Genomic DNA, 14,144 nt, shown 5'->3' with positions numbered 1-14,144 from the left:
CTATAATTTTTTAATACTACACAAAATATCGAGCAAAAGCATTACTAAAGATAAAAATAATCTCTTAAGAGTCAAACACCTAATATAACACAGCTTCAACATAAGTAAAACAAAAAGTGATAATATGTATAATATAACATGCAACCATTATATATATAGTTTTACATGCCAAATCATACTACACTACTTTCAGGTCATCAAACTTGCCATCTTTCAATGTTCATCTTCAGCTGAACGATGCAATACATCCTACTGTTTTTCTAGAGCAATGAAAATCAACAAGCTATAAAGAAATGATAGCAACGTAAGTGTTGGGTGTAAAATGCAAGCTCAAGATATGTTACCTTTTTTATCAAGATCAAAACCAAGGAAAACTAAATAATATGTTACCTATGGTTACGCACATACCTACAAAAAAAAAAAAAAAACAGAAGTAAATGATGTATACAAAATGTAGCATTATTGGTTATCTCTGATGGAGAAGGAAGTAGGGGTATGATGAAGTAGAGCAACTCAGAGGGCTTCAAAGTTGTTGATAGTATCTACCTTAAATTGAAGAGCAGTACAAAGAGGTTTATCTTTTTTTTACACTTTATAACTTACATATATTATATATTTGCATTAAGTATTTCATAACAAATGAAAAACATAAATACTAAACTATATCCAATAATCCATTTATATAAATGACGCCAATGTTATTAATAAATGAATATATGGGCTTGTATATCCTTAAAAAATAAAATCTATCCAAATGTTAACCACCTCTTCTTAGATGATACATCACTAATGATGTATATCTCTTCACTGTACCTCTTAGCATTTTCTAAGGTCTCTAGAATGAACATGTATTACTTTTACAATCAGAAAAAAAGTTAGTTTCCATAAAATTAAAAATAGAAACAACAGCTCAGGCAAATGTTTGGAAAAATTTCTGCCTAGTATTCACTGGAATTGCAACTGATTTTAATAAAAAAAAATATGGTTGCAATTTAAAAAACAACAACAACACTTTTATGTTTTACATAAGGAAAGTCCCCAATAATGTAGCCCTTGGGGAATTTTTTAAAAACAGTAGAATACTGCAATGGTCACAGTGTTCTCTGGCCAAGAGCACCATCAAAAACGAAAGATGTGGGTAACAAACTATTCCAAATATCCACAACTGAAATTGGATGTAGAAAAATACATTCTCAACTTTTATTTCTATTTATGATAAACCAAAAACGTATGACCCCAAAAAACATATTGTGTGAATTGATAATTAGCTGTCTATAGACTGATCATTTCCATGCAAGACCAGGGTCAACAAAGAGATAGGCAACTTAAGTCAGCTAAAGTATTCTCAAAAGATAAAAGGTGAAACAGAAGTTGACACTGTATCTTCCCTCTCTCTATCCCCTGGAGCATTTTATACTTTCACAATTTTGGAAGGGGCTAAAATCACAGAAACAATCATTTTGGGGCCTGTCATCATGAGAAGAAGAGTGGGGCTAAGAAAAAGGTAAAGGAAAAGATGGTAAGCGTAAAGAATAAGAAGGTTTAAAATGCAAATAGAATACAAAGTCAAATGTGGGAGAAGACTGAGCCTAAAGATTTATAACTAGAATCTACCGTTAAAAGATCTAAAAGGTCAGTTAATTCCTTACAAAGTATTTAGCAAGTATTCCCAGAATTGCTGATTCTGCTAGCATTTCTCACAATTTCATTTTATTCCAGGAGGTAACCATCTCAGGTGATGGTTGGGAAAATACATTCAAGAAGTTTAAATGACTTCACTAACGTCATAAGACAAGTCTAGCGCAAAACTAGAATCTAGTACACCCATGACATCCTTCTTCACATGCTAGTGGTAGAACAAGCTGCTTAAAATCTACTCATAATCGCCATTATATACTGATTCACACGTACTGTAGTATAAATAAAAATGGAAATGACAGTCAACAAAAACAGTTAAAATTAATATGGCAAAAAATTCATTTTTAGATGTCACTCTCAAAGAATCCAGAGTTAAGCACAGAATGGAAAGTTAAACACATTTTTTTTCTTCTTACTGAGAAATTTGGTGAGCACAAAGCTAATCCTCTCATTTTTTCATCCTATCCAATATAAATCCTAAAGATGTGACAGGGATTAAACAGTCAGTGCAAAGCACTTAGAATGCTACTAGATTACAGCTGTGTAACAAATGTAAAAGAATTTTTTTCAGGGTTTTATGTGCCAAGTATTCAAAAATACAGGGGGTGCAACAACAAAGGACACATTGTTTTACCAGATTTAAAGAATGAGAAAGCACAATCTGGCAGGACATGGTAAGGGTGCTGTTAAGACTACAGGAATAAGAAGTCCTGACATCGCCAATACCAGAGGGAGAAAACACACATGCACGTGCGCATGCACACACACACACATACATCTAACTGAAAACCGAAAACTGAAAACCAAAAATCGATAGAAGGGCGGGGAAAGAATTAGCTCATTTAGAAAACAGAATCACTATTTAGAAAATAGAATCACCCAGAAAGTCTAGGCTAAATGATTCCCAAGAGACCCTAGACAAACCCAGTGACATGAGCCAGTCACCATAAGAAAAAGCAGAGTTTGGGAGAATATACCAAGAATGGATCAGGACAAAAGGCAAACATTTATGAAAGTACTGAGGATGGTCTAGTAATTTCCAATCACATTTATGTACATTGGCCTACGGAGACTATCAGCATTAATTGCCAGCAATTCCAGGTGAGAAAACCAAAGTTCAAGGTTATATATGTCTTACTGGTCCAGTATCACTCAACAAAGCAGAAGCAAGATGTGAACCACCACATCCAACATACCGTTCTTCCAGTGAAATACTTTATAAAAAGCATTTTACTTACCTTATAATTACTGATTCCTGATATTTAGATGAATAAATAAAACATTTCAAAGATGGGCCATTTTAGCAATGAACTTTCGCACATCCTTCTATTAGTATCATTTCATTATGCAATGAAAAACACTGCACAGCTTCATACCAACAAATGAATTCATTTAACACATTTAGACAGCAACAAGTATATGACATATACATTGGTTAATATTAGAAATATAAAGGGGCGCCTGAGTGGTTCAGTCGGTTAAGCGTCTGCCTTCAGCTCAGGTCATGATCCCAGGGTCCTGGGATCGAGCCCCATGTCAGGCTCCCTGCTCAGTGGGGAGCCTGCTTCTCACTCTCCCTCTGCCTGCCACTCTCTCTCTCTGTCAAATAAATAAATAAAATCTTTAAAATAAAATAAAATATTAGAAATATAAAGATTAATATAACAATTAGCTCAATGATGGAGGTATGGACAGGGCACCATGCGAGCCCACTAACGGAGGAGAGGGAAAGAAAAAATTCAGGGAAAGCTTCTAAGATGAGGTGACCCAGAACTTAACCTTTTCAGTTTGTCCAGCCAAAAAAAGACCAAAACAAGCACAAGAGAAAATATGAGGAAAGGAAAAGTGGCATGGAAATGGAAAGAGAAGATTCTTGGGCTACGGTGGGACACCAAAAGTGGAAGTCAGAGAAGAAGCCCATGAAGGAATTAGAAAACTAATGCTCATACAAACCAGTTTCTGGTATAAATGACTTCAAAAACCATCCAAGTGAGAGTTGCTAGGATGAAAATAGTGACAAAAGATGGGCGGGAGAAGAACAGACAGGAACCAGATAATGGACATCCCTTGGATGCAGGGATAAGAAGCCCGGACATTACTTCCAGGTGTTGGGGAACTACTGCTCTGTGTGAAGGGGAGTTGCCCTTGGCTGCTGTCATCCCAGTGATGACTATGTAGAGAATGGACTTAAGGGAGAAAACAATGGAAAGCTGAAAGGTTGGTTAATTGACACCCAAGATGAAGAAAGGCTGACCTGGGGCATTAGTAGTAGAGATGGATAGGAGGTGGAAGACTCAAAAAATATCAAGATACAATTACTAAAACTTGGTAAGAGCAGAGGCTCTAGAGCCAGACTGCCAAAACCTGCCAAGCTCTTCCACTTTCTAGCTGTATAATCTTGGGCAATTTAACCTCTTAGTGTCTCAAATTCTTTATTTGTAAAATAGGGATAATTAGAGTACCTACCTCAATGGTGTGCTGTTGAGAATTAAATGAGTTAACACATGTAAAGAGCTCAGAACAATGCGTGACAAAGGATGAATACTGGCAAATGGGTTGGTAGCTATGGCAGTAGTAATGGTGATGGGCAGCAGTAATGGTGATGATGGCTGTAACAAGGAAATGAACGCCAAAAGAGGGAGGGGTGCCTGGGTGGCTCAGTCAGTTAAGCGTCTGCCTTCGGCTTGGGTCATGATCCCAGGGTCCTGGGATCGAGCCCCGCATCGGGCTCTGCTTGGACGGGGAGCCTGCTTCTCCCTCTCCCTCTGTTGCTCCTCCTGCTTGTTCTCTCTCTCTCTGTCAAATAAATAAATAACATCTTAAAAAAAAAAAGATAAATTTATTTAAAAAAAAAAAAGAGGGAGAGATGGGGATGAATGCCTAGATCCCTAATTTGTAACTAGTTAGTACAGCTACCAAGAAAGAAAGAAAAGAGAAGTTTTTGTTCAGGCTTTCAGTATGAATGAACATAAGTTTAATTTTGGATATTTTGAGCATCAGGTGTCAATCTGAGTTTCACCAAGGTGAAGTGGAATTGAAGGGAGAGTTCAGAGCAGATGAAGGTATTTGGGAGTCAACAAGAAATGGTTGGCAATCGAAGTCCTGAGAGTTTTCATGTTTCCTTAGGCAGAAAACTTAAGAGTAGAAACAAAAAAATGGTCAAGGACAAAAGTTGGACATTATTACAAGGAGATCAGAGCAGGATATAGAGTCCTCTGGGGGAGGAAGGATCATGCTATATTAAAAAAAAAGTTCTTAAAACAGCTTGAATCACTAGCAAATCATGAAGAAGATAACAGAAAGTGAGAAAGGCACTAAAAAGGAGGATAAAAAACATGGCAACCAGAGAGAGAGGGAGAAAGAGAGAGGAAAGAAGAGACAAAGATGAGGAGATGGAGACAGAGAGAAGAAAGAAGGAAGGCTACTCCTGCCCAGAACTCTTGTTTCCACTCAACTGCCCAACCCTTTCCCACAAACATCATTTTAGTCCTTCCATCTTTCCTGCCAGTATTTCCCATTTAACAGTTGAAATGTACCACACTCACTGAGATAGATAAAGCCAGTCTGCAGTGGCAACATAAGAAGAAGATACAAGCAATTCATCAAATACAAAGTTTTTAGATACTGATTATGATCAAGACAATGTGTAAGAAGCCAAAGATGAAATGAGGTACAGGAGGCTAATCATTCATTTAAAGAATTTAAAACTGGGGCGCCTGGGTGGCTCAGTCGTTAAGCGTCTGCCTTCGGCTCAGGTCATGATCCCAGGGTCCTGGGATCAAGCCCCGCATCAGGCTTCCTGCTCCACGGGGAGCCTGCTTCTCCCTCTCCCACTCCCCCTGCTTGTGTTCCCTCTCTTGCTGTGTCTCTCTCTAATAAATTAATAAAATCTTTAAAAAAAAAAAGAATTTAAAATCTCACTATAGATTAGTCAAGGCAAACAGATAAAGAAATAAGGCTCAATTAAAAATCATATGAAGATTACCAAATTAATGATCAGAGAGTAAATGCTATACTTTTTCAAATGGAGGAGAAATGCTCTATAGGCTGGAGTGACTGGGAAGCAAAACTAATAGAGTGGGGAAAAATGTAGAATCAGAAATGCTGAATTTCTGATCCTGGCTATGCTCTTGAATTTCTTTATTTTTTTTTAAAAGATTTTATTTATTTATTTGAGAGAGAGTGCATGAGAGGGGGCAGGGTCAGAGAGAGAAGCAGACTCCCCACTGAGCAGGGAGTCTGATGTGGAACCCGATCCCGGGACTCCAGGTTCATGACCAGAGCCAAAGGCAGTCGCCTAACCAACTGAGCCACCCAGGCGCCCCTTGAATTTCTTTTTAATCCTCCAATCCCAATTCTAAATCTATTAAATGTAGATAATAATACCAACAGCTACACCACATTAAGTTTCTTAGGAGAATCAAGTGAGATGATGCATATAAAAGTATTTTGCCAATGGTAAGTAATGTAAAAAAGTTAACTAATGAAAGATGAAGTAGACCACACTTCTCCCTACTCCTCCAATTAAGTAGAGCTAAAAATCCTGGACATTATATATAAAGCAAACATAAGAAGATTCAGAGAGGTGGAGAGAAGTAGAAAGACTAGTTAGGGACCTCAGAAACCAAGGAACATCAGGTGATGAGTTCCCTGGTGAGTTGCTTTGTTTTGTTTTGTTTTGTTGTTTTGTTTCTTTTTGGCTTCTTATATCCCACAGTAGGTATAAGGCTAACAACCAGGTAAAGCTAAAGCAGACAAGGTCAAAGAAAAGCCCCATCTCTCTAGCCAAAGGACTAAAGTGGCACAACTACCAGGACAGCAACCTTTTAGATAGTAACGATCCCACTCCAGCCAAACATCACAGGCAAAAAATATGAACCCCACCACTCCCCAATCAGAAAAGGCTGAATGGGGAGCCTAGATTTCCACCCTCATCAGGCAGTTAACAAGGCCCCTCAACATGGATGTCAGTGGAGGTCATATGGGGATCCTGGATTTCAACCCCCACAAAGTAGTAGTGAGACCATGGTAGTATCAGAGAAGGCCCAGTGAGAAGTCGGATTCAAGAAGATGAGTCAACCCCAAGCAAGATAAACCGAAAGAAATCCATGCCAAGACACATCAGAATTAAAACCCTGAAAACTAAAGACAATGAAAAAAGTCTTCAAAGCAGCCAAAGAAAAATGATACTCACCTATAGAGAAAGAACACTTCAAACAATAGCAGATATATCACCAGAAACTATGGAAAACCAAAGGAAATGATACAATATCTTCCAAGTGCTGAGAGAAAAGAACTGTCAACCCCAAATTTTATATCCAGCAAAATTATCCTTCAGAACTAAAGCAGAAATCAAGACATGTCTTAAATATCTTCATTAGAATGTCTTGAGACATTCTAGTAAGATGCAGGAAAACTAAGAAAATTTGTCACCCACAGACCTACCCTAGAGAATGGCTAAAAGATGCTTTCTAAATAGAAAGGAAATGATAAATGAATGAACCTTAGAACATCAGGAAGGACAAATAATAAAAAGAGGAAAAAAATGAGTAAATACAGTAGGCTTTCTTACTCCTCCTGAGGTTTCTAAATTATATTTGATGATCAAAGCAAAAGTATAATATTGTGTGACATAGATTTCAACATACACAGAGAAAATTTTTAAGACAATTATATTATTAACAGAAGAGGATAAAGATACATAACAAAGGTAAGATTTCTACACTTCAACTGATAAACTGTTGATACCAGTAGATCTTTACAGTGATGGAATAATTCTATATATTGACTGTGACGATGGTTACAGGAATCTAATCTAAAATAGCAACACACAAATACATTGTACCAATGTCAGTTTCCTGATTTTGATATTGTACTATAATTATGTAAAACGTGGTATCTGGGGGAAACTGGGTGAACTGTGCACAGGATTCTTTAAACTATCTTTGCAATTTTCTGTTAATTCTATAATTATTTCAAAATAAAGCTTTTAAAGAAAACTAACTGAAGATACCAAAAGCCCATACAAAGAAGGTGCCAATTGATCGGGGATTTAGATGTAGTGCTGGGTTTTAAGTACAAGCCAAAACTACAGGTCAACTGAGGTCCTGATGTGTTCACAGGACAATTTTGGTAGGAAGAGATTATCTGAGTAAAGGAACAGAGGACAATGAGATTAGAGTGATAGACTGGGGGGCGCCTGGGTGGCTCAGTCGTTAAGCGTCTGCCTTCAGCTCAGGTCATGATCCCAGGGTCCTGGGATCGAGCCCCGCATCGGGCTCCCTGCTCGGCGGGAAGCCTGCTTCTCCCTCTCCCACTCCCCCTGCTTGTGCTCTCTCTCTCGCTGTGTCTCTCTCTGTCAAATAAATAAATAAAATCTTTAAAAAAAAAAAAAAAAAAAAAGAGTGATAGACTGGGATAGGCTGTGGAGAGCCTTGATGGCTGGTCTCTGTAACTTGTAACTGTTCTGCAATCAATAGAAATCTTGGAAATAAGTCCAAAAAAAAGAAAAGTCCAAACACAAACAAGTTTCACTAACAGTATGGTAAGACTTAGATTTAATAAATAACACTAAAATAACAAAATAACACTAAACATAGGAACATAACTAATGTGGCTAGAAACAAAACACCACATATTTTAGGCATGCACCAGTAAGCACTAAGATTGAGAAAAGCACAGCCTCCAGACTGAGAAAATATAAGGGACACATAATGTGATAAAGCAGTGCCCCATTCAACTATAGAAGCAGTAATATCCCTGGAAAGCAGGTAGCATCAGTGGTTTCTTTTCCCTATGTCTCTTCTCCATATGTGTCCAAATCACAAGATTCTCAGAGAAGAAATCAGCAAACAAGATCAGTTTTTAAATAATAATAATAATAAATACTAGCTATTTGGAGAACACACGACATGGTAAAAGAAGTACAGGAAATCAGTTAAACATGGGTCTGAATTCTAGCTGTACCACTTACTAGGTATGTGACTTAGATTAAGTAATTTAACTTTTAATGCCTCAGTTTCTATCTTTATAAAAATGAGATGATGTCAACCTCACAAAGTTACTGTAAAAGTTAAATGAGATTATGTAGAAAGCAGTTAAAGGAACTAAATAATTAGTGGTCTGTATCATTTTTCATCGGCATATATTATATTCCAGTTTTTTAAAAAATCTAAAGGCCACATAAACATAAACCACATAAATTTTTTAAGGGATAAAAGAAATAAAGCAAGTGTGAAATTTCTTTGTTAAATTAGAGTGATTTTTAAATTTTTTACAAAGCCTAAAGTCAGAAGAGGTCTAAGTTAGAGATCATTAAAGCCTGCCTCATCTATCAGTCTTTAATAAATGATTATTAATATTAAAAAACAAGCATTATTCAGAGTAACCAAAGTTCTTTGGGTTGAGTTTTGTGTGCTAAATTACTTTTCATTTGGGCGCCTGGGTGGCTCAGTTGGTTAAGCAACTGCCTTCGGCTCAGGTCATGATCCTGGAGTCCCGGGATCGAGTCCCACATCAGGCTCCCTGCTCAGCAGGGAGTCTGCTTCTCCCTCTGACCCTCCTCCCTCTCATGCTCTCTGTCTCTCATTCTTTCTCTCGCAAATAAATAAAATCTTAAAAAAAAAATTTTTTTTTAAATAATAAATTACCTTTCATTTGCCCCTATACTCATAAATGGAAAATAAAAATTTTAGAAAAATCTCTAACCTTATTATCTCATATTATATGAATGGAAATAATAATAGTAATTTTCTATTTAAATATGATCTGCTTAAATATTTGGATACAGTCCAGAAAGGAGGTACAACACTACATTTTCATATATATCCTCTTTATTAGTGTTTGAATCAAAAAAAAGATAAAATTTCAATAGGAGGTAACTACAATTTTTTTTAAGTTTGCAATTCATTGACTCTCAAAACCCATGATTCATTTCTGGGAATAAATTTCAATAGCATATAATAAAGTAAAATTAGATAGTCTTAAGGTTTAAAAAGTGGTTTTATTTAGTCCATCTCAATTAGAGCCATCAGAAATATTTTTAAATTAAAAGCATAGTGTTATGGATATTAGAGTTAGATTAAGATTCTACTTTTTACAACATGGCAATATATACAAGATCTTTGAAAGAGATGCCATTTGGCCCTAATATTTGGATTGGACATAATTTAAATATCCAATAGTCGAAGAATGGCTCAATAAACTGTGGCACAACCATATGATTATACAATCACTTAAAAATGGTTTCAAATAAATATTTAGTTATGTGAATAAATACTCATAGCATTATTTTAAAGATAAAGACCTACATACAAAACAATATACACATTGTATGATCCCAAATTTATTTTTTTATTTTTTTTTTTTTAAAGATTTTATTTATTTATTTGAGAGAGAGAGAGAGAGCACATGAGAGGGGGGAGGGTCAGAGGGAGAAGCAGACTCCCTGCTGAGCAGGGAGCCTGATGTGGGACTCGATCCCGGGACTCCAGGATCATGACCTGAGCCGAAGGCAGTCGCTTAACTAACTGAGCCACCCAGGCACCCATGATCCCAAATTTATATAAAATTATTTAAAAAAAACAAATGTGAGAGCTATCTTTGGGTTATAAAATTCCATGTGATGAAATTACATGTTACTTTCTAAATTTTCTACAATGAGCATGTATTGTCTTTACATTAAAAAAAATGTAAGCAATCCATATTAGTACTCAAAATATTTGGAAGCCACTGACTTAAGTCCTGCCCTAGAACTCACTGAATAGAACTCCTTCTGGGTAGGGTAGAAAGAATGGTGACAAAGCATCATAGGACTCCAACTCCAGTTCAAATGCCGTCATCACAAACTTTAGGTTTGCTATCCAACTTTTCAAAACCTCTGAATATAAGTTGTTCTGGTGTATCATTAAACCCCAACCTCCTCTCTTTAAGTGTCTGTGTATATTTCTTTAATTCAGAAACGCATTTACTTCTCATTGTGTGACTGTATATTTGCCGATCTCCAGATGGTATAACCAAATTAGATTATAAAATCTCTTAAAGTTGCTCTATTCTGGTTGACTTACAGATAAAAAAGCACTTCGACAAAGAGAATAGTCCTTGAATTCCTAGAAATTAAGGAAATTAAAATTCTAATACTTTCAATGAGAAAAAAGAGGTACTCTTATGGGAACTAGAAAATATTTCATGAATTCAGATTCACATAATTTAGGTAAATCTTTGGCAAATAAGACTATTTTGGTTTATTAAAAACAGCTATATGTTCTCTAATACCATTATTAAGTATAATAGATGCATAGATTTTTAAATTCTACTATGTTCTTCCTCCTATACTTTACTGATCAAATAAGCTAGTGCTGCATCTACTTAATGTTTGAAATCATGAAAAATGTAAATCTGTGTCTATCCAAATTGAAAAATTATTCTGACAAATTTTATTTCAACAGTAACTATGTCAGCTTAAAAAGACAATTTCCAACATCTTTAGGTAACTTAAAACCTTGGACTAATACTAAATTTAGTTAATTAATGGGCAGTCATTAGATACCTGGATTATTTCTAGGTAAGATGGAGTATTAAAACATTGATTATTAAACATAAACTTAAGTTTGTACACTTTTGCTTCTTACTTTAATATGCTACAGAGAGGCTAGATATACTTGAATCTGTTGATGAATGAATTCAGTTTTGCCACTTTGAAATGTGTATGGATAAGGAAAACTATACAAAGTTTTGGGAAAAAATTTTATTTGTCATGACTAAGGTTTGATGGGCTTATTTATAGGATTTTCAAAAGAACTTTAGTAACAGATATTACGTTGATACAGAACTACAATTTGGTTTTCTCTGTTAAAAATGGCAAATTTTTCTGGGATTCTTGGTCTGCTCTCAATAAGAGGTTGTAAAAGATTACTGTTTACCCTCTTGTAGTCTGCCCAAAGAGCTAAGATTCTGTACCTTAATCAAAAAACTTTCCTCTTTTTCGCCACCCATCCTGCTCTGTATGGCTGGCTGTTTCTCGCCATGTCTTCTCCCATGACTTTCAGAATCAATCAATTCCTGGCCAAGAAACAAAAGCAGAATCACCCCATTCCCCAGTGGATTCAGGTGAAAACTGGTAATAAAATCAGGTACAACTCCAAAAGGAGGCACTGGAGAAGAACCAAGCTGGGTCTGTAAGGCGTCACACATCATGAGATGACACACCTAATTGGCACCACATATTTAATTAAGCTGCATGAAAATCATGGGTTCTATCCTATCACTTTGTAAACATCCTTCCCAACTGGCCATAGACATGTTTTATCAGGGAAATGATTTTTCTCTGTTACTATGCCTCTGCACCAGTAGGTTGGTTCAGTAATAAATATGAGACCTTTCGGCTCTACTGCTATTGTGTTTCTGATTTGTGAAGTACTGAATTCCCCCTCCTGTCAGATCATGCATAGCATGTCAGACAGAACTTTCTGCAGTCATAGAAATGTCCCTTGACAACCAAGTATGTAAAGTGTGGCTAGGGGGCTGCCTGGGTGGCTCAGTGCCTTAGGCTCAGGTCGTGATCTCGGGGTCTTGGGATCAGGCTCCCTGCTGAGCAGGGTGTCTGCTTGTCCCTCTGCCCCTCCCCCCACTCATGCTCGCTCTTTCTCAAATAAATAAATAAAATCTTTAAAAAAAAAACCTTTCTATGGTTTATGTTGACTTTATTATGTCCTTGATTATTTAAGAAAACAAACATCTCTCATTAGAAGAGAGGTTTCTTTAGAATCATGTTCCCTCCTATTTTTGCTTTTAAAATCTTTATTGTTGCTTTGATTAAATAGATAATCAAATATTACTTCTCTGTAACCATGAACCTTTAAGTATTCAAATCTCTTAACAACCTTTGATATTTTGCCTTCCTAAAATTGAACCCTAAATGATATCTTTTGCACACAGAACTATCTTTGAGATTTCCGTGAAGGACCCTGGAAAATCACAAAGGACTTGTTCTTTTACCTTGCTAGAAATACTTAGGTTTAGTTGATAGGTTATTATTGATGAGTTAGCAAATCAGAAGAGATGCGTAGCCTTCCCTAGATTAAATCTGGAAAATGTGGTGTTTCAGAAATTGTATGCTATATAAGAAGACCCAAGAAAACTGTAATGTCCTCGCTGTCCATGATAGGTATCCATTTATCAGAGTCTTGGTGCCACTTTGCCTGACATTAGATAGTAGTACAGTGTCATCCATCATAATTTCAGTTATTGTTTAAAGTGTTAACTTGGCCACGACTCTACTTCTTTAAGTTAAATCTTCCAGAACAGTGGTTTTCACCTAGGGATTCACATCACTTATCCACTCAATTTTATTAATATAAAGATGTTTAGGACCAACTCCAGACCTATAGAATCTCTTTACTTGATATATTTTGTGATATATTATGTCAGGATTATTGTGTGATATCTGAAGATATTTTTATCTGTAAAGACTGTGTCCATTTTTATGAATTAGAGGCAATATGCACTTTTCTTTGGAAATACAGGTAATCAATATGATTTTAGACTAAATATTTATTAAAAATTTTTAATTGACTTTTATGTTTTCCATGCCACAGAAACAACCAAATTCTAGGTACCTTATTATCATAATAAACCCTCATTAGATATTCCACTTTTAAAGTAAGTCAAACACAGCCAATTTAAATCTTTTGTCACCTACAGATATTTTTCTGATGTTTCCCTGAAAATACCTGCAATCAGCTACAGGTTAGAATGCTTCATCTTCAACAAAGAAATCTCAGAACCCTTTGGAAAAGGACTTTGGCAGGTCCTTTTGAGTACAGGACTCTGACGTATCACTTAACAACTTTGAGGCAATGCTAGTAGAATAAGTAAGGATTTCTAGAACAGTTGAAAGCAGATGAGTTCATGAGACTGATAACCCAAGATGAAGCAGAACAAGAATTAATGAGAGAGGACTAAATGAACTGGTGAATGATTGTAATTTTTTATTGGAATACTGCTGATGTTTAGTTCTATTTCTGAATATATAAGGAAATGTTTTCCAGTTACACTTCTGTAGTCAATAACCAAAACTAAATGCTAACAGAGAAGTTTAACCTATATACTGTTTTCAGTCCTCAGTAGAAATGAAGAATAAAATACAAAGAGTAACTTTCTATATTTTTTCCCATTAGATCAAGATCAGAGGATCTTATTTTACTGTATTTTATTTTTAAAAGCATTTATGTAGTACCTGCCATTTGCCATTCTAAGTACTTTACACATATTACCTTATTTAATTTTCCTATCAACACTATGAAAGAAGAAATAGACAGCAAGAAGTTAGGCAGCTTCTCAAGGTCACACATACTGTGACAGAGTTGGGATTTGAAACAGACTGGCCTCAGTCCACACAGTATTAATCACTGCACTCTTCTACCTACTAATCAACGATAACAGCCTGGTGGTCTGTCTTTCCATTATCTTTCCCATGCTCAAGAATATAATAGTTTTTATTTCATATA

General features: G+C 35.9%; 2 protein-coding genes across 5 annotated transcripts in view; one reads left to right on the top strand and one right to left on the bottom strand.

Moving 5' to 3' along the window:
* Positions 1-14,144, bottom strand: part of EXOC6B (exocyst complex component 6B) — a 594,595-nt gene that overhangs the window by 397,493 nt on the left and 182,958 nt on the right. The gene's annotated exons all lie outside the window — the stretch shown is intronic.
* Positions 10,202-12,226, top strand: LOC116636190 (60S ribosomal protein L39-like). The gene has a single exon (XM_032410718.1). It carries the CDS (start codon positions 11,662-11,664, stop codon positions 11,815-11,817), a length of 156 nt encoding a protein of 51 aa, XP_032266609.1. The 5' UTR covers positions 10,202-11,661; the 3' UTR covers positions 11,818-12,226.

Source organism: Phoca vitulina, unplaced genomic scaffold (assembly GCF_004348235.1).
Source record: "Phoca vitulina isolate PV1807 unplaced genomic scaffold, GSC_HSeal_1.0 scaffold12, whole genome shotgun sequence".
Classification (NCBI taxonomy): Eukaryota; Metazoa; Chordata; class Mammalia; order Carnivora; family Phocidae; genus Phoca; species Phoca vitulina.
The sequence above is the reverse complement of the archived record's forward strand: the minus strand, read 5'-3'. Positions and strand labels throughout refer to the sequence as shown.